The following is an 18434-nucleotide window of genomic DNA, read 5'->3' on the forward strand; positions in this document are numbered from 1 at the left end:
ACCATTTGGGGAAGTAGTGATTCTTTCCCACTACATTGCCATGCACTTTTGTCAAAAATAAGTTGTCCTTCAAGTGTGGGGTTTTTTCGCCTTTCACTCCATTGATATATTTGTCTATCTTTATGCTAATTCCATGCTCTTTTGATTATTATTGCTTTATAATAATTCTTGAAATCAGAGATTGTTTGCCCTCCAACATTGTTTTCTAATTCCACAGTTGTTTTGGCTAGTCTAGGTTCTTTGGATTTTCATATGACTTGGAATCCATTTTCATGAAAAAGCCTGCTGGGATTTCGATTGGGATTACATTGAATCTATAGATAAATTGGGGGAGAGTTGATGTCTTAATAATATTAAGTCTCCTGACCCATGAATGAGATATATTTCTCCCTTTATTTAGGTCTTTTAAATATTTCTCAGCAATGTTTTGTGTTTTTTTCAGAGTATAGATCTCTTTTAAATAGTTTATATTATCATGTGAAGGAATAATAACTTTCTCAGGAATGCAAAATCTTAATTAAGAAGTCAAAAAAGGATATGTTTTCTATATTTTAAAATATTTAAAAATTATTTCCTGCATTTATTGCATATTATGCCTGCAGCTATTCATCTCTCTCCTCTTTGTGTCTGTTACAGAGAGTGTGAAAAACAGAAGGAAGGAGAAGAGGGTGCATAGTAGGAGTGAAGAGAAAAGTGAAATATAGGTCCTGGTTCAGGGCTCTGCTGAGGTCAATGAGGGATATTCACTGCCTGGGGCTTAGCTATAAAAATAGAACAGTGGGAGTACAGACAGCTTGAAGTGACCGAGGGAAAAATAATTGAAATAGACATTCTTTTCTGGCTACTTTTTGGCTAATAGTAGACATATACTTATCACTTGTAGAGACATCTTAAGATTTGTTGCCCATGTAATTCTAAAGAACATTGCTATTTTATGGTATGAACACAAATAGGCTCCACCCCCCAAAAATAGCTCCAGCCTTATGTGTCTATTATATAATTGAAGAACATGAAAAACATAGCAACATTTACAAAGCTTATTGATATCCTCCAGACAAATTGTTAGGAACTAGTTTAGCGTTATTGAAACTCAGCTGCTTGAAGAGGTATTTAGGAAATAAGGTTTTATAATAAGTTGGATGTGGTCTAAAAGTCAGGGGGATGGTCATTAATATTAGGTTTTGATAATGCAATATGAACTTTCCTCTGTTCTATTAGCTTTCAGAATAAACAATGTAAAAGGAAAGGACCTTTCCCCATATTAAAACAGTAAAAGTTGTTGCTGGTCCTAAAAGGGAGACAGACAGGGTGAAGGAGACTGCCAAGCTAGGGAGGGGAGTGAGAAACAGAGATGGAGGAAGGATGGAGGCTGGGCCCAGAGACACAGGAAGTGAAAGAACTTGGTGTTTTAAATTGCCTCTATAATGTTTTATCTACTCTATGTGATATGAACATTGTGATGTAGATGTTATATATTTACTGTTACACATGATTAGCACACACTAGCTATCATGTAGATAGTTTAAGAATTTGCACAGTATAGCATGGAGAAGAACCACTTTTCATAATAAAGCTGTGGTCCTGACCTGTGTCTGTAAAAGCTTCTGGTGGAGGGTGATATTCTCTCTGATCTTCTCTGTTCCTTCTTTTCTGTTAGTCATGTGCTAGTCAATGCCATTCCCAGGGTGAGTGTAAGGACTGTACATCTCCATCTGACTCAGTTTCTGTCACCACATTATTTTATTTAGTGATATTTCTGATCATCCTATCTTGACTCACACCTGAAATAATGGTAGATTGGGGAAGAACCTTCCACATGGAACCCTCTTCCACATTCCCACACGGTTTTTATTGGGGGTGGTTAAATTGTATTTGGGAGTTAACTAAGTGAAGTTAATTTTTAGTGACTGTGTCTATCTGAAATATTTATTTTGAAAGTATAAGTAGAGATACATATATAAAGTTTTCCCCCAAAAAGTTATTTCTAAAGTATTATTTATTAATTGAAAGTGTAACTCTGGTGTGCTGTTGTTTCCTTGAGTTGATTATACTTCTTCTTCTTTTCAAGGTAAAGTGCAAGTTCAGAGTTCAGACATACAAGTTGGAGACCTCATCATAGTGGAAAAGGTTGATGCATTTTCAATATATTTCAGACATGTCTATGCCACTTATTAACATTTAGCTTGATTACAAGTAACTTTTGAATATAAAGGAAGTTAAGACATTTATTTTCAATCTTAACATCATTGTGTAAAATTTACTGTACGTGAAGAAACATCTAGATTTCTTTGTATAGTCAGTTTTGTTAAAGTACATTTTAGTGTGCACAGATGACGTCATATTTTGTCTAAAATAAGACATGTTAACTGCTTAATGTTGCATTATCGGTATTATTTCATGTGACCAACGAATTTCAGCTTCTAGAACTTTCTATTACTGATAGATATATTACACATAATTATTGGGTATTAATTCTTATGGTTAATAAGAATTTTTATGGTTAATAAAACTTAAAGAAGGGAAGGTAAATGGAAGCTAAAGAGGATTACAAAGAAAAAGTTTAGGACCATATAGGAAGAGGCCATTAAAAAAAACCCTACATTGGTCAGAGGTGGAAATCACTGGGCTGCTGGTGGTCTGGGGTATAACCGAGTGAGCTGACTGCCTGGCGGTAGCTGTTTCTCATGCACAGTCTTTCCTGAGGAACAGTGACTTAACGGACAGTCTTTTTTCTTTTAATTTTTTTTATCAAGGTTCAAGAACAACTTTTTTTTTTTAAATATTTTTTTATTGATTTTTTACAGAGAGGAAGGGAGAGGGATAGAGAGTTAGAAACATCGATGAGAGAGAAACATCGACCAGCTGCCTTCTGCACACCCCCCACTGGGGATGTGCCCGCAACCAAGGTACATGCCCCTGACCGGAATCGAACCTGGGACCCTTCAGCCCGCAGGCCGACGCTCTATCCACTGAGCCAAACTGGTTTGGCAAGAACAACTTTTAAAAAATATATTAAATAAGTTTTTATAAAACCTCTTACAGAGTAGTGTGAGCCCTTAGTGCCAGTTGGTGTGCAGGCCACATAGGAGCATGGCAGCCCGAGCCATCTGTGCAAGATACTTAGTATAAGAAAGTCATCTTCCTCAAGACACTGCTACATTAATCTGTACCGAGAATGATTGGGGTGTGTTTGATATGACAAAACTTAGATGAAATTAAACAGACTGATTTGCAACTCATTTACGTAGTATTCATTTATATGGATACTATAAGTCACTAATTTTTTATCCATTCTTAGATTTTCAGGTGGTTTCTATTGTAAAGTGCTACAGTGAACATTCTTGTACATTATATCTTTGCACATTTCTAGAAGACAGATGGTAGTCATATAAATTTTGATGCAGTTCTTTAAAACATCAACATTGCCTCACATTTTTGTGGTCAGGAATCTGGGTGCAGCTTAGCTAGGTCTCTTGGTTCCGGTCTCTCTCAAGGCTGTGGTCAAGGATCCATCAGGTGACTGTCACCTTCAGGTCCTATTGGGCCTGTTGGCAGAACTTGGTGCTGTGTTGGACTTAGGACCTCAGTTCCAGGGACTTTGGTTTGAGGCCTTTCCCATTTCTGGCCAGATGGGCCTCTCTACAGGGCAGCTCATAGCCTGCTGCCAGGAAGCAGATGATAGAGGGCTTGAGGGTGCTGGCTGCATGGACTCCTGGCTGTGAGACCTGGTCCCATCGCCTTCAGTTTTCCTTTCAATTTTAAGACTGCCTTGTGTTGTAGGGTTGAAAACTGGGGTAGAATCTGTGAATCCTCTCTTTTCAGTACCATCCATGGTAGGAATGGAGGGGATCACTTTATTCTTGTAAAAATCATCTGTAAAAGCCTATAGCTGGCATCACCCTCAGTGCATGTTGGATGCCTTTCTTCTGAGACTGGGCACAGGGCGGGTGTTTGCTCTACCACACTTACTCAGCTCGCATGTCTAGCCACCGAATAAGGCAAGTAAAGGAAACGGAAGGAATTCAGATTGGAAAGGAAGAAGTAAAAATGCCCCTATTTACCAATGACATGATTACGTGTGTAGAAAATCCCATGCGATCTATAAAAAATCTCTCAGAGCTAAAGAGTTCAGCAAGGTGGCAAATTATAAGATACACATTCCAATGCCAGTGCCATTTTTATATACTGACAATGAACATGTGGAAACTGAAACTAAAAGTTCAGTGCTCTTAGTCACTGCTGTGAAAACACAATCTTAGCTATGCCAGAGATAGATAAAGTGTGTTCAGGAAAGTGATCAAAGGTCTGAGTAAAGAGGTACATTATAGTCTTGGACTGGAATATTCCCCAGTTTCCCCAAAATTGATCTGTAAGTTTAATACACTTCTTATCAAAATCTTAGTAAGGTTTTGTTTATTTGTTTTTTAAACAGAATAAGCTTATTCTGAAACTAATTTGGCAAGGCCCAGGCCCTAAAGTGGCTAAAATAGTCTTGGCCAGGAGAGTAAAGGGAGAAGAATCACTCTTCCCAAGGTTAAGGCATCCTACCTAGACACATTAATAGCATGGTGTGCAAGAAGGAGAGAACCAAGATCAACGAAACATTAGAACCCAGAAATAGACTCACCCAGATATGCTCAAGGGTGTTTGACAGAGTGCAAAGCAGAGAAAGTGAAGAAAAGCCAGCCTCCTAGAGAATGAGGCTAGAGCTGTTTGGGCATCTGTGGGTAAAAAAGAACCTTACTCTAAATGTCACACTTTATACCGATATTAAATCAGACTGGATCATGGATTTTAATGTAAACTAGAACTGTAAAAATTTAGAAAAACATAGGAAAGATATTCAGAATCCAGGGCAGTAAAGTAGCTCTTAGACTGGACATCAGAAGCATAATGCAGCAAAGATAAAACATGGATAAATTGCATCTCATTAAAATTAAAAACTGTGCTTAGTGAAAAACACATGTCAATATAATGAAAAAACAACCTACGAACTTAGGAGAAAATATTTGTAAACCACTTCTGACAAGGATTTGTTCCTAGACTATGTAAAAGCTGTTGAAAGCCAACAGGTAAAAAAAAAAATCAAATTAAAAAAAAGGACAAAAATATAAAGAGAAATTCACCAAAGAAGATATACAGGTAGAAAATAAGTACATGAGAAAATATTCTGTATCATTGATCACCTAGGACTGCAAATTAAAGCAGTGAACTATCACTATACATGTAGCAGAATGGCTACAATGAAAAATGGTGCCCGCACCAAATACTACAATGATGTGAAAAGTGGATTACTTATATATTTCTTATGGGAATATCAGATGTTATAGTTATTCTGGAAAATTATTAGTCTCTTAAAAAGCTAAATATGCAAATATTATGTGACCCAGCAATTGAACTGTTGAACCTTTATCACAGAGAAATGTTAATTTAAGTTGGCACAAAAGCCTATGCTTGAATGTTAATTTAAGTTGGCACAAAAGCCTATGCACGAATGTTTATCATTATTCATAATAGCCAAAAATCTGAAACAGTCCTGATATCCCGACTGGTGATAATATGAGAAACTGTTGTCCATCGGATCACCCTGCATCACGTTAAGGAGGCAGAGGTCCTGTTGTCATGGTGCTCATAGTCTTGAGGGGTGGGAAAGATAAAAAGTATCTAATAAGCATTTGGAGTTATCAAGTTTATTTATGAGTGCCTCATAGAAAATGAAACATGATAAGGGAATAAAAAGTAATGGTTTGGAAATGCAGTTAAATAAAGAATTTCATTTACAGTAGCATCAAAAAGAATAAAATACTTAATAAAATTATTTTTCAAGAATAAACAAAAGAAGTACAGAACATATTTGAAAGCTATAAAAAATTGTGGAAGCATATTAATAGATCTAAGTACACGGAAAGACATCCCATGTTTGTGGATTAGAAGTATTAATATTGTAAAATGGCAACACTCCTTAAGTTGACCTACAGGTTCAGGGCTAGCCCTTTCAACTTTCCAGCTGACTTCTTTGCAGAAATTGACAAGCTGATTCTTAAATTTATATGGAAATATAAAGTTCCCAGAATAGCCAGTATAATTTTTAAAAATTGAACAAAATTGGAGTAACCACACTTTTCCATTTCAAAATCTTATACAAAGTTATGGTAATCAAGACAGTGAGGGTCTGGCATAAATTCAGAGTTGAGAGTCCAGAAATAAAGCTGTAAGTTTATGGTTAATTGATTTTTGACAAGTGTGCCTAAAAAATTCAAGGGTATTGGGGGGTGATTGGGTGGGTGCTTTTTTTTTTTTTTTTTTTTTTTGGCCCAGTACAATTATGAGATTCTTCCATTTTGCTGTGTGTAGCTGTAATTCATTTGCTTTGTTGTTACATAGTGTGCCTTTTGACCATTCTGCTGTTGATGGCTATTTCATTTGCTTTTAAGTTTTGCCTATCGGGACTTTTGTTTCTGTGGTGCCATGCCTGGGCTCACCTGTGCTGCTGCATTTGTGCCTGGGTGGAATTGTTGGATGTGGGGGTATGTGCATGTTCCACTTTAGTAGATACAGCAAATGGTTTGCAAAGTGACATTTCAAATTATACTGGCATCAGCAATGTGTAAGACTTCGCATTGCTCTACATGTTTGCCAACACTTGGCATCATCAGTCTTTTTAATTTAGCATTTCCAATATGTATCTAGCAGTTGTGGTTTTAATGTGCATTTCTTTGAAGACTAATAAAGTTAGACACCTTCTTGTATGATTTTGGATGTCTTTCTTATTTGGAAAGAGCCTGTTAACATCTTTTGCCATTATATATATATATATATATATATATATATATATATATATATATATATATATATATATATATATATATATATATATATATATTTTTTTTTTTTTAATAAATCTTTATTGTTGAAAGTATTACATATGTCTCCTTTTTTGCCCCCATTGCCCTATCTCCCTTCCCCCCCCCCCCCCCCCCCCCCGCACCCCTCCAGCCTTTACCACCCACTGTCGTGTCCTTGGGTTATGCATATATGCATATGAGTTTCTTGGTTAGGGAGAAAGAGATCAACCAATCAGCCATTTTCCTTCTGAGTTAGCCCTTCTTTTCTCATCCCTTTGTGGTCTTTATGTATTCTGAATGTGAGTCCTTTATGTTGCAAATATCCTTTCCTTTCTGGTGTGCTTTGTTGAAAAAAAAATTCTTAATTTTAATGAAGTCTACTTCATTAATCTTTGCATTTATAGATGTGTGGTTTTGTAAAAAAAAAAATTGGTGAGGGGGAAGGAGTCTTCTTCCCTTCCAAAGCATTGTGAAAATATCCTTCTATATTATTGTTTAGGACAGTGGTTCTCAACCTTCCTAATGCCACGACCCTTTAATACAGTTCCTCATGTTGTGGTGACCCCCAACCATAAAATTATTTTCGTTGCTACTTCAGAACTGTAATTTTGCTACTGTTATGAATCATAATGTAAATATCTGATATGCAGGATGTATTTTCATTGTTACAAATTGAACATAATTAAAGCATAGTGATTAATCACAAAAACAATATGTAATTATATATGTGTTTTCCGATGGTCTTAGGCGACCCCTGTCAAAGGGTCGTTCGACCTCCAAAGGGGTCGCGACCCACAGGCTGAGAACCGCTGGTCTAGGAGGACTTTGACATTGAGAAATATAATTCATCTGGAATTGATTTGTGTTTTAATTGAAGTAGAGATCAGGTATTCTCCCCACTCCCCATGGGTATCTAATTTTTTCAGCACTATTTCTTGAAAAGACCATCATGTCCTAATAGGTCTGCAGTTTTATCTTCCTCCTAAATCTGATGTCTTTCCATGTTTGGGATTCCTTCTGGAGCCTGCACTTTATTTACATTGGTGTAATTATCTCTCTCTGTTAAATGCTACCTTGCCCTCATGATTTTACTTTAATATTTTCGTTTTGCTGTATTGTAAACTCAACTCTCTGTGTTTCTTACATTTGTCTTGGTTGTTCTTTTGCATTTCCTGTAAATATTAGCAATACCTTGTTAATTCCCACCTAAAACCATGGCAAGATGTTGGTTGGGTTTGTGTTGAATATATAGGTCAATTTATGAACACTTAACATCTTTGCAATACTATACATTCTAGTTTTGTAACCTGATACATTGTATTTTTTAGGTTTTATTTAATTTCAGTAATACTTAATAGGTTTTTATAGAGCTCGCCAATCTTTTATTAGTTTATTTTTATTAGTTTTTTTTATTACTGAAATGGGAATATTTGAAAAATACTTATTTTCTTGCTGTGTATTACTGATATATATTGAAAGACCAATCAGGAGCCAAAAACCAGGATTACAGGCTTTATTAGGGGAAAGACCTGCCAGGCTGACTCGCAATGGGAGAATAGCAACCCATGCAGAGCTGAGCACACCTTTTGAGGGGAGGAATGGGAAGGAATGGGGGCTTAGCGTACTCGGTGCTCGCTGATTGGTGGCTTAACATAAGGTCCATATAAGGTACATAGTTAGGCACTCTGGTACTTAGGAACAAGGGCTTAGGGTATTTGGCAGGTGTTGATTAGTGATTCAATGTATAGTCCATATAAGGTGCATGGTTAGTCACTCAGGTATTTCTGGGCTGCAGGTTATGTCATACTCTGCCCACCAGTTGGGGGAAGGGAGGATCTATCATATATGAATATATGTATGTAGGTATATATACATATATTTGTTTTCTGTGTCATTCATTTTTATTCTTATATTTGTTTACATCCTTGTACTTTCTCTGTGGCTCATTGGCTGTTTTTTTTTTTTCTGCTTTCAAATGGATTTTTTACTCTTTGACCCTGTGTTTTTAACCTCCCTGTTTGATTGTGTGCATTTACTTGTATACATTTTCCTCTTCACACTTTCCTGACTTTGGCTGTGTTCCACATGTTTTGATGTGTTGAGATTTTATTACTCTTCAATTAAAAATATTTTCTAATTTCCATTGTGATTTCTTCCTTGTCCTAGGTCCTAGGAGCTCTTTAGATCTTAATAATTGCCCTTCTTTCCTCATGTTAGAAAGAAGTAGCTCTATCCTACAACATATTTTTCAACTTCTATTTGTTTTTATTGCCTGTTGACTGACAAATAATCCATTTCTTATATCATATGTAGGAAAATCTTTATGAGGTCTCAAAAAATATAAATAATTCATGAAATTATGAGAAGTATTATTAAAATTATTTTTCCTTTAGCTTGATCGAGTTATTAGTAATAATGATTAAATAAATGTATGACTAGGAACTTATAAAAGTTCTTATGTGCTGTGCAGTACATTTGAGTTATTTTTCCTTTTCTGCTTTATAAAAGAACACCTCTTCAAATTTGTGGAATTTATTTTTGGTTATTCAGTTTTACATTTATTCATTCATTTAAAATTTATTTAGTGTTTTATTTATGATATGCTCTGTTTTGTATGAGGCATTGTAAGAATGTTGTCCCCGCTTTCTTGGGTCATTTACTCTAGTAGGGAAGATATAATTTTTTTATAAGGTAATAACTTCTGTATTATGAGTTAAGGTACAACAGAGATCACAGACATGGCAATATTTAACATTTCTCAGAAATGGAGCAGTTTTCAAGCCATCACTAATACCATTTACATGGTACATTAATGGGGGGAAAATCTTAGAAGTCCAACTAAAATATGAATCAAAATGTTCACTTTTTAAATACAAATTATAAATGTGAATTGCTTCAACATAAATTTTAATTTAATCTTTTTCATTACTTTACTATTTCTATTTTGGAATGGAGTTGTGTTCATTTATAAACTGCATATAGGTAATTAACATTTTATATTACTCTCTACAGAATCAAAGAATTCCATCGGACATGGTATTTCTTAGGACTTCAGAAAAAGCAGGTATTTTTATTTACATTGTTGATGATTTGGTATTTTGGCAGTTTAATTTTCATTTTAAAAGGAAAAATATACCAATTTTTCTTTGAATAATAAATAATTTAATTCATTAATTTCTAAATTACATTTAACTTTTGATATTTAAAACAATGATTTTACTGTATAATATGTTTAAAAAATATAATCCTTTCAGAATCGATCTATCAAATGAGTGCTATCATTCATGTCTATATTGGTATCTAAATAATTAGATGATGTTATTGGAAATTTTATTGCTATTCTGCATTTGCAATTTTATTAATTCAGCAAACATTTACTTACCACTTACTATATTTCAGGCACTATGTGGTGCTTAGGATATAAAAGAGAGCAAAGCCAAATTGCTCCCCTTAGTTCTCATGATCTCTGTATTTTTGGCAGTATACACATTGACAGTAGTAATTCTCTGTTTTGTGTTGATACTGTAAGAGTGAAAAGACATGTGGGGGGATGGGGTTGACACCAGACCATTTGCCTAGCTGAGTTGAAGTGGGCTTCCCAGAAAAAGAAAAAAAAAAAAGGTATTTGCATGACCTAGCTTTCAAGTTAGAAGGATGGAAAAGGGGTACTGAGAGGTAATGATATGGAAGCCTCAAATGGTCAAGAAAACTGTTTTTGGGAATCAGGAAACCTAAAATGTAGTCTGCTTTGGTCAGTTCCTAATTGTATGACCTAGCCACGAGGGAAATACATTTTCATCATCTGTAAAGTCATGGGAGGTTTATCAACTAACATCCGAAGTTCTTTCTGCCTTACATCTCTCACTTTGTTGAATAAATGAATAATATTTTTATAGGAAGCTCAGCATATTATTATTTTTTTGTAAGCTCAGCATATGTATTATTCTATGCAGCACGAAAACTCTAGAAAGGACATAGTTACATTTTAGAATTGCTGATTTAATTTTTTCCATTTATAAACAGCGTTTTCTTAAAATGGCATTTTAAGTCATGAAAAAGAGGGAAAAAATTTTCTCCTTTTATCAACTGCAGCTATGTTACTCATATTGCAAGGTGAGGCTGCCTTTAATAGCTCAGCTACACCTAATAATCAAGCAAACTCGGTATACTTGGCACATTTACTTTATTGTGTGAGACTTAATGGGAGGTTTTGTTTTCCCAAAGGGGTAGAGACTGGAAAGCTACATTTCCAGTCCATTTTCCTTTCCTCTTGGAAATACAGTTGGACTCCTTTTCCTGTCCAGGTAGGTGGGGTCACGTCCTAAGGGTTGGCCTTGGCCTTTACCTCTTGTAGCCACCTGCTCTTCTCCTCCCTGCACGACTGGGCCCTCAATAGTGCATGACTAGGATAACCTTAAAAGCTGCCTGTTGAAACGGCAGAGCATTCCTCAGCTTAGGTTCCTGAATGACTGTGGAACAGAGTCCACTCTGCTTACCAGAGTCCACATCTGGTAATGGACTCTGTGCGAGAGAAATATTCTTGAAGTTCCCATGTTCAAGGTTTATCTTGTAAAATAGCTAGTGTTCTCTTAACACTTGCAGTGCTGTAGCAGGCAGGTCACAGCTTTGCCTTTCCCTTCACTTCTTGTTTTTTATAGAGCCTCCAGCTCAGCCATGAGAGATGATGGCCTCTTAGGCTTTCTGGGGCATGCAGGCAGCCCTGCCTGGGCAGATGGCCTTCTAGGCTCCCAGGAATGTGTTAGAGCTTTTCAAAGCCCCTTTCTGTCATCTGATTTTCTAACTTTTTAAAAAAGATTTTTGTTCAGCTTGTTACCCCAGCTTTATGACCACCTGTGGCAGCAATGACATTAAGCAATTGTTTTTTACAAACATCCCAGGGAAAACACTGTTTTCGGTGAATGACCTCTGCATCAGGTCAAATCTTGTCAGGTGGTCACAGTTCTCTGGTCATGGGGTTTGGGGACCCCTGAGTCGGGTTTGGGCCACTCAGTGGCTGCTAGATTATTGGTTTTCTCAGTACTGTGGAGCTATGGAGATGGGGCAGAATGTTGGGAACAGAGCAAGTCAGAACACAGCTCACTCTTAGCTAGATTTAGCTGTGTTTCTTGGATAAATGCACCTGAGATTGTTGCAAATTTTTTATTATATTCTGGAGTTCTGAATAAGTTATTTTTAACAGTTTTTGCTAATGTTCTCCTATAGTTTTGGAGAAATGGATTTTCAGAGATTTTTTTACGCTGCCATCCCTGCTGACATCACCTACTTATTTTGATTCGTCTTTGTTTCTAAATATATTCATTATAATGAATAACAAAAATGTTTCCATTTGGAAGATGCTTTTTTATTAATTGTTCTTTTAATGACTGTATTGGAAATATATGTAAGATTAAGAATATTATCCTAAATATGGAAATGGTTTTAGATGATCAACTTAAAAGAAGTGCATTATATAGATTGTGTTAGGAGATAAAAAATGAAGAAAATTCAGCATTTTATAATTGGAAAATAGAAATGTCCATTTTTTAGAAGAGGAATCTGAGAGAGAACATAAATTCTTCACTAAATTTATATGACTAATAGCAGTTTTGAAAATTCTTCTTAGGCGTCTTAATAATCTTTGTAAATTGTATCATTGTTATGCAGTAGTAAGACAGCAAGATAGAAATAGAAATAGCACATTGGGCAAGGGAGATACTCCGCTGTGTTAATTCCAGATTAATAGCATTCTGTCCAAATTGATGATGTTTCAAAGAGTTCTTCTTTTATTTTTCTTTAATTTTGCGTTATATTTCATGGTATAGGGACAGTTACTGTGTAGTGTAAGGATACTTAATATTTTGGAGGTCAAGGATCTCTTTGAGTATCTTAAAAATTATTTCCTTGTTCCCCACAAAAAATGTACAGAAGATACATGTATTCTAATTTTTTATTGTTTTATATATTTTTGGAAGGTTATTAATAGAACTGAGTTTAGGACCTTACTTGTTTTAGCCTATGATTCTGTTATATTCCTCAGTTTTATTCTTTCTTTATCTCAAATTACAAAAATAATTAATTACTCATATGCAAACTTTCAAATATCTGATATCTGTTTTATGCTAGTTTTCTTTACTTTGTAGAATGGACCAAAAGCTTCCCTGCTGTATAGAATTTGTACAAAAATTGCTTTCAGTCAAGGATTTTTAGCTTTGGGAATTCTGTTTATATGACTCTAAGTAATTGTTTTGAGTGTCTTAATTGCCTAATTTTCAAAAGTACACATATTTAGAATTTTGTGTGTGTCTACTATCACTGCTAATATTATTTTATTACTTTTCAGTTTTTGTTCAGAAAAACCTGATAATACATTGTCTGTTATAATAGAAATCTTTAAGCCCAAGCCAACATGAAAGTCCTAAATCTATGCAGCTGTTCGAGCCTGGACAATAGCCATGGGGCGTTTGTCAATACAGCTCTGCAAGTCTCTTCGTGGCATCATATTGACTGTGTATTAATACAGGGTATTCTATTGGGCCGTCAGCTGATTGTTTAGAATGTAAATGAAGCTGTTGATGGATCTGGTGACTGATGGCTTAAATTCCAATTAATCAATTGCTTCATCCGTTTCTTAATTCAGATCAAATATCTCCTGAATGCACACAGTTCTTTTAGTGGTATTAAGAGAAATTAATGCTTGAGAACTAATTTTCATCAATCTCTTATAAATGCCAATATCTTTTTCACTTGTCTCCTAAGTGATGACATTATAGTTTAAGTGCTGGGGACATATTACAATAGCTCAGCTGTCACTTGTTGTGGGGTGAGGGGCAGGTAAATGACACTGTACTCATCCATGTTCTCTCGGTGGTGCTATTCATCTTGCCACCAGCTTAAAAATTTCATGCAGAGTCATTAAGTCATATAAATGATTTAGAAATTAAGTTTGATGGCAAACGATCTGCTATTATATATGCAAAGTCAATGTCTATTTTTCTTTTATTGGGCACATACTGTAGCCCATTTCTTTCAGAGCTATTGGATTCATGAACTGTTGCAGGTAGTCTGCTGATATTACAGGGTGACTTGTACAGAATATGACAGACTTGTACTGCTTCTCACAAAGTCCCAGCAGTTCCTTTGTCACCACCTGGTGTGGCTCTCCTATGTGACACATATACTGGTAGATCTCAATTTTATTGTCATTAGACCTGTCAGCTCTTCTCAATTATACAAAATAAAATCAAGCATTCATAATAAGACTGTAATAGGATATAAGCAGACCAATTTAATAATTGATTTTTGCTGAGCCTTAACTGGCATCAGTTGAAGCTCATGCTTGCTGTTAGAAAATTAGTAGATATAGTTCATGTAAGACAAGTCCACTTGGCCATACTTATGCAGCTCCTTCTCTCTTTAAATCATATTAGTTACTTCATCATTAGTAATGTTTACTGTAACTGAAAATAAATGTCAATTTCCTGTAAATTTTTAAAATAGCACATAATTATTTAACATGAAGCAAAGAAAGGCAACTGTATTGTTCCCAGTGTTTCATAAGTTATAGCAATCTAGCTAGAAAAGCTTTCACCTTTAGAAACACAGAATGTTTAAAATTTAAGAAACTCTAGAGACTCTCACCTTTTCTTATTTTATGTATTAGAAAACAAACCTAGAGCAGAACTCTGGCACTGATGTTTCAAAGTGTCAGTCAGACTTTGAAATCCAGTCCCTTTTACTTTTATGTTTTATATCAGATCACACACACAGGCTAAGAGGTAATCATGCAGATATTCAGATGATATTCTTGTAGATATATCTTCAGTTGATAAACTGGGCAATTGGAAAATCAATCCTGTTGTGCCTGAGGAAGGTGAGCTGTTCTCTGCGACTCTCCGGGATTCATGCTGGCAATGGTGATGCCCCTGGCATAGGCTGGTTAAAGGGTAAAAGTTCATGGTGAAGGGATCTCAAGGGGCATACTTTTGGCACTGAATTGCTGGTGGCTATGATTAGCAGGAAGAACATTGGCTGGTGTCTGGTATTTTTGCCATGTGAGAGAGCAGAGAATGCCCATGGTGTGCAGGGGCCCTTTCTTCTGCAGTTTAAGTGAACACGAGGCTGGTATAGATGGGATTGGCACAGTTCCATGTTAGTTTTAGAATGTGTGTTAGGTGTAGTGGACTAAGCTGTGTGAAGAGATGTTCTTATTTCTCTACCTTAAATATTTCCCCAAATTTGAGAAATAACATCACATGATTGTCATCTGTGTATGTCATTCTGTGCATACAAAATGTGCTATTCTGTCTTAGGGTGGGTTCTGAGAAATGGTGTGATAGCATGGTCAAAGGATAGGATTGTTGAAATTTAATATTTTTTCATAAGATTTGATAGGGTTATCAGTATGACAGTAGGTCTGGCCAGGGTTTTGGCATTTTAACTGTGCCTTTATGATGAAGAATGTGTGTTTTCTGATGGTACCTCAGACATTTTATTATCAAAGTCATATCACACATTCTTGGATATTTTTGAGTATTTACTTATTGTTTAGTTATCAGAACATGAATCAAAGGTAGAAATGATCAGTGTGGTCTTTCTAAAATAAAGTGCTATTAATCTTAAACCTTAATAGCCGAGAACGTCAAATAGGAGATAAGGAGCAAATAGTTAATCATCTGTTATCTTTTCAGCAGACTCCTTTTGGGAATCAAATAAAGAATTTTGTTTATGGGAATTTCTTTGGATATTGTTTTGGATCTGACTGTGTTGTAGAATTTTAGTTTTTAAAGTAACTAACTCAAATTTTTCTTTTCTAATGCTAAGGTTCATGTTTTATTCGAACTGATCAACTAGATGGCGAAACTGACTGGAAGCTGAGAGTGGCGGTGAGCTGCACGCAGAGGCTGCCAGCTCTGGGGGTGAGCACCACTGCAGTTACCCCATCATTTATGTTTAGTGAATTCCTGTTTGTACCAACTAATGTATTGACTGCATCGATAATTTTAAAAAATAATATTTACTACTAATGAAGGATCATTGAAAACTATGCCAAAATAATTTCTGTGGTATCTTAGCACATAACCTGTTGGGGTATAGTTTTCAATGTTCCTACCAACTTGACACTGAGGTTTTCTTTCTTTCTCACCCTTTTTGTTTTTATTTTTAAACCCTCTCTGTCCAGTAATCTTTGAAATGGAGAGCTTTGGTGAGTGTTCAGTGGTCCATTGAAATAAAATCACAGTTTTGGTGCCCTGGCCAGTGCGACTCAGTTGGAGCATCATCCATTAATACCGAAAGGTGGCTGGTTAGATTCCTGGTTAGGGCACCTACCTCAGTTTCGGGTTTGGTCCCCAGTCTCTCTCTCTCCCTTCTTTCTAAAAAAATCAATTAAAAAAATAAAAACACAGTTGTGGCCATTTGGTGCTTACTTTGTGTTATATGTAGTATTTATCTGATTGAGAGAAGTTTCATTTTATATGATTCGCTGATATTCAATGGACAATGAAGAAAGATTGAGAATCTCTGAGGTAGAAGTGGGGAACCTTTTTTCTGACAAGGGCTGTTTGGATATTTATAACATCATTCTCGGGCCATAGAAAATTATCAACCTAAAAGTTAGACTGCTATATTTGGTCAAACATTTAATGAACTCACCCTTAATGCCTTGGTGGAGCCAGACAAAATGATTTTGCAGGCCTTATGTGGGCTTTGGGCCCGACGTTCCCCTCCCTGCTCTAAGGGGAGAGAATTGGATACCATGGATTTGGTCCCTTTCCTTAGGTTGGTTGGCTTTGGATAGAAAAACCTACTTGTGTCGCGTCCAGTTAACAGTTCATCACTGTGTTCAGCATGAACCTTCCTCATTCCCCTGTGTCTTGGACTGTTATGTTCACATGTTTAAGACTCAGGAATAGTTTATTCTGTAGGTGTTTTTGGTTGCCTATATGTTAGGTGGTCCCTCTGTTGAAATTCATTTGATCATGCTCCATGTCCTTTTCATATATTGCAGTATTTGATTTGCTGATATTTTATGAAGGATTTTTTTATGCCTTTGTTCATGAGGGATATTTGTCTGTATTGTATTTGTTGTAATGTTTTTGCTTTGATATCTAGGGGTATGCTGGCCTCATTAAATGAGTTAGGAAGTCTTTTTGTCTCCTGTATTTTTTTGAAGTACTTATATAATAGTATTGCTATTTCTTTTTAAATATTGAACAAATTCGCCCTTGAAACTCTCTGGGCTTGGAGCATACTTTGTGGGAAAGTATTTAATTGTGATTAACTTTCTGAATTAGATAATAGAGTTCATCAAATTTTCTGTTCATTGGAAATTTGTATTTTTTAATGAATTCATTTGTTTCATATAAGTTGCCCGATTTAATGGCATAAAATTCATAATATTTGATTATTGTTTTTAGTAGTTGTTGATCTTAAGACCTCTTTCATTCTCAATATTGGTAATATACATCTCTTTTTTCTTGGTCAATCTAGCCAGAGGTTCATCAATTTTAGTGATCATTTCAAAGAACTTGCTTTTGGTTTGATTGATTATTGTCTGTTTATTTTCAGTGTTAACTGATTTCTGTTATCTTCATTTTCTTCATCCTATTTAGTTTGTGTTTAATTTTCTTGCTTAACTTTTTAAAGAAGTTTAGACTCTTGATTTTGTACCTTAGTCTTTTCTGGCAGAAATGTTTAGAGCTATAGATCTCCTAAGTATTACCTAGTCTGTGTCACACAGATTTTTATAGACTGCACTTTCATTATCATTTAGTTTAAAATGTTTCTAATTACTTTATGATTTCTCCTTTCACCCCTCATTTACTTGAAAGAATATTGTTTATTTTCCAAATATTTGGGGATTTTCTTAATGTCTGATAATTTATTTGTTATTTAATTCTATTGTATTACCAGAATGTATTCAGTTCTATCTCAGTCCTTTTATCTGTATTGACTTGTGATTTTGCCCCACAAATGGTCTCTGGGCCAGTGTTCCATGTGTGCTTAAAAAATGTTCCCATGTGCCGTCACCTTACTACTTAAGCATCCAGCTGAGTTCTCGTACTATTTGCTAAAATGAATTGGTTCTTGTCATTAGACGTTCTTGCAGCCTGCTGATTTTCTATAGCATTAAGCCAGTTGTTGGGGTGGTGCTATTTTGCTCAGTTGCAGAGTATTTACTCTTTGTGTCCTTTCTTCTTTTTTCTAGCAAGCATCCTCAAGTAATCTCTCCAGGGTTAAAGGGGAAGGAAAGATCATGAATCCTAAATGACTGGAAGGATTTCAGTTGGCTGTCATTCTTGGATGGCAGCCCCACTTCCAGGATTTCTAGAGTCACTGGAGTGGATACTTGGAAAGAGTTGCATTAAATAATCATTTGTAGTAGATTTAAGAGTGATAGAAGAGAAAGTGCAGGTTTAAAACACTGTATTAGAAAAAAATTTGTTTTAAAGAAAGCCAAACATAAGCCAAGCAAACAAAAGCATGTAGGGTGTGGTTGCATTATTAAGAATTCTAGGGAAGTGGGGCAGTGGTGATGGAGGCTGAGAGCAGGCAGGGAGGCTTGCAGAGGGGAGATAGAAATGTCCCACA

The 18434-nt window shown here is 35.6% G+C and overlaps 1 protein-coding gene across 11 annotated transcripts in view; it reads left to right on the top strand.

Moving 5' to 3' along the window:
* The window catches only part of ATP9B (ATPase phospholipid transporting 9B (putative)), a 146483-nt gene that overhangs the window by 34947 nt on the left and 93102 nt on the right, over positions 1-18434 (top strand). For 10 of the 11 annotated variants that reach the window (XM_059706409.1, XM_059706408.1, XM_059706412.1 and 7 more), the window contains 3 exons: positions 2069-2127; positions 9858-9909; positions 15666-15760. In XM_059706409.1, the coding sequence (XP_059562392.1) occupies positions 2069-2127; positions 9858-9909; positions 15666-15760 (206 nt within the window). The remainder of the gene's footprint in view (positions 1-2068; positions 2128-9857; positions 9910-15665; positions 15761-18434) is intronic. The other variant, XM_059706414.1, reaches the window with a different exon arrangement.

Source organism: Myotis daubentonii, chromosome 8 (genome assembly GCF_963259705.1).
Source record: "Myotis daubentonii chromosome 8, mMyoDau2.1, whole genome shotgun sequence".
In the NCBI taxonomy this organism is placed as follows: domain Eukaryota; kingdom Metazoa; phylum Chordata; class Mammalia; order Chiroptera; family Vespertilionidae; genus Myotis; species Myotis daubentonii.